This window comes from Charadrius vociferus, unplaced genomic scaffold (genome assembly GCF_000708025.1).
Source record: "Charadrius vociferus isolate BGI_N301 unplaced genomic scaffold, ASM70802v2 scaffold218, whole genome shotgun sequence".
Taxonomy (NCBI): domain Eukaryota; kingdom Metazoa; phylum Chordata; class Aves; order Charadriiformes; family Charadriidae; genus Charadrius; species Charadrius vociferus.
This window is the reverse complement of record NW_009650084.1, coordinates 317,092-319,903: the sequence shown is the minus strand read 5'-3', so window position 1 is coordinate 319,903 and position 2,812 is coordinate 317,092. Positions and strand designations below refer to the sequence as shown.

Sequence of the window (2,812 nt, the reverse complement as noted above, 5' to 3'; positions counted from 1 at the left end):
TGCCACACACGTGACCAAAAGGAAGCATTCAGCCTCATGTCCCACTATGAAGCAGCTGGCATACCGCAGCCGACACCGGTACCACAGGTCCGAGAATTCCCAGTTCAGAGGATTCTAACATCCGCAAGTGATACTTCGCCATTATATCAGGGCAGTTCTTGAGATACTGCTTATTAACCTTGGAATTCACTCTTCAAAAAAGGTTGCTGTAACACAGCTTACAAACATGAAAGCTCGAATAATCCAGTGCTTTGCTAGCACTGGTATGAACACATGACTGACTAACCAAACTAGATCACAGTAAGAGACTGAACCACAGGGGTAAAAATGAAAATAAATACACATACATGTGACTTTCTCCCCATTTGAATTGATCTGTCCCCAGAACATATTTAGAATATTTATGCAGCTTTATATCTTCAGCACTGCTAGGACTGAAGAAGAAACTGGAAATGTACTAGAAGAGTTCATTAAATTCTGATCTCTAGTGTTAGCGGTGAACAAATACCCCTTCCCCTTCTACACAGGTATCAGTTTGACGTCCAAATTGATGTGAATTTTTAAAGGTTGCAGAAGCCCAACACAAGCTTGGGTTTGCCTTTAAGCTTTCTTTACGGTTCATTAACAGGGGTGAGCCAAAGTTAGCATTCAAGAAAAAAGAAAATGAAAGGCCAAGCATAGTGTACAAACTTCTGGTAAATCCTATTTCTTTTCCCTCTTGCTTCTCAGATTATTCAGACCTTGGGAAACTGGTGGTAAAGAAACGCCTTGCATCATAAAATACTAAAGCACCAAAAGATGGCAGTGAGGTGGCAATAGGTTACAAAGGGAAAAGGTCTTGTTTTGCTCCTTAGATAGGACCAGTGATAGGGAGTCTCAAGCCTAGATAATAGGAAGCCTGGTACTAAAATAGCAAAAAGGGACAAGGCTGAGCTGGTTCCACTCCTTCAAGTAACATGAGAGAACATTTAACTACAATATACAAAACAAAAATGCTTACTATGAACGCATGTAAGGAAATCTGGACTTCTTGTATACGGCGACCCATATTTCTGAATACAAGCTGAAGAACAGAAAATGAAATTGTCATTATTATAATGGTGGCATGGCAGCTGTTCAAAGCATGTACACGATACCTATCCTGCTGATACATTAAGCAAGGATTTAGAGGGTGGTTGCAAAATCTGTGCAATATTGTAATCTCCCAGATGCCGTAAAATTCATGAGTTCATTAAAATTTTTTAGCTCTGATGTACAGTAGAGTTATAAGCCATCTGAAGAGGATGATCACTTAACCAGATGCTACTATGATTCTAAAAGCATGTTAGTAGCTACTCAAATTTGACCTACTAAATCTCTTTTAAAAAATCTGAAAAGCACATGGAGTTTTCTCAAACTGTTGGCATCTTCAATCTTAAGTACTACATATTAAACACAAATAGAAAACAATATGATGCCATGACTATGAATGACTAGTCAATAGAATAAGCCAGTGGTTCAATCAGTAAAGGCACTTTTTTAAAAAACAGAAGAAGTTAATAGCTAAGTTAATCAAAAAGGGAAAAACGTAGAAGACTTCAAATTATTTACTAATGCTGCAAGCTACAGGTATAAATGCAACATCAGCATTTTAACATGCACAAAACACATAAAGGATCTCTGTATGCAAATCTATACACAAGTAAAAAACACACCTCAAAATCACATAAGGAACGTACAGTCTAGCTTAAAAGTTAGAAATGCATGTTTACTGCAATCAGATCTCCATCACTTTCCTTAGAGGACTTCAGCTGTGACAAGCTCCAGTGTCAGGCACCACATACCAGCACTGCCACAAAGTGAAAGTAAAAGCTGCAACTCACCCAAGTATTTCGGGTAAAAATATTCCTGTAGGAGGGAGAAAAGAAAAAGGCAAAGATTTATTGAACAATATTTGTTTCTATTGTCATACTATTTAATAGCTGCTGTTAGTTTGGTGGTCTTGCACGGCAGTTGTTTAACAAGCTCCAAACACCAACATCAGTTTTAAACTGAAAGAGGGTGGATTTACATTAGATATTAGGAAAAAATTCTTTACTGAGAGTGTGGTGAGACACTGGAACAGGTTACCCAGGGAAGTTGTGGATGCCTCATCCCTGGAGGTGTTCAAGGCCAGAATGGATGGGGCTTTGAGCAACCTGGTCTAGTGGGAGGTGTCCCTGCCCATGGCAGGGGGCTTAGAACTAGATGGTCCCTTCCAACTTTAACCATTCTTATAATTTTATGATCCTCATTTGTTTTTATTCAGAGCCAGAAGCAGCACAGTATCATACATGCATTTTGTTTTTTGAAAAGGAAAGAAACATTAGCTCTGGTCTCAAGGTACTTTTTGATGACAGCTGATTTGGCAAATGGCAGTGGCTGAGCATGAAGCCACTTACTCACTACTCAGGAGGTAAAGGTGCTGATGATGGCATGAAGTAGGGGAAGGAAGAGAAATCTAGGGACAAAGCCCTAGAGGGAAAGTATAGAAACATTTAGTCACACAGTGCCTCATCGGAGGCCCTCTGCTGATGCAGGACACAGGCAGCACCCTAACACAATTAACAACTAAAATAAAAGGGTGCCTTCTGGTCTTACAACAATGAGCACCCTACAACTTACCAGCACCTATTGCCATACCACCCACTCCATCACATCATGGAGACTGCCCACTCAAAGAAGGGAATGCTGAAAGTTTGTAAGTAAGTGAGGGGAAAATTGACTCTCATTGACCTAAATCTGGACTGCTAAAGGCATTCCCACTCCTCTTGTGGTACATGACCACACGTTA

The 2,812-nt window shown here is 39.9% G+C and overlaps 1 protein-coding gene across 1 annotated transcript in view; it reads right to left on the bottom strand.

Moving 5' to 3' along the window:
- GAS6 (growth arrest-specific 6) overlaps positions 1–2,812 on the bottom strand; it is a 54,798-nt gene that overhangs the window by 25,765 nt on the left and 26,221 nt on the right. Inside the window, exons 3-4 of the mRNA XM_009892147.1 lie at positions 1,863–1,887; positions 1,001–1,063 (exon numbers count right to left, since the gene is read on the bottom strand). Coding sequence (XP_009890449.1) covers positions 1,001–1,063; positions 1,863–1,887 — 88 coding nt within the window. The remainder of the gene's footprint in view (positions 1–1,000; positions 1,064–1,862; positions 1,888–2,812) is intronic.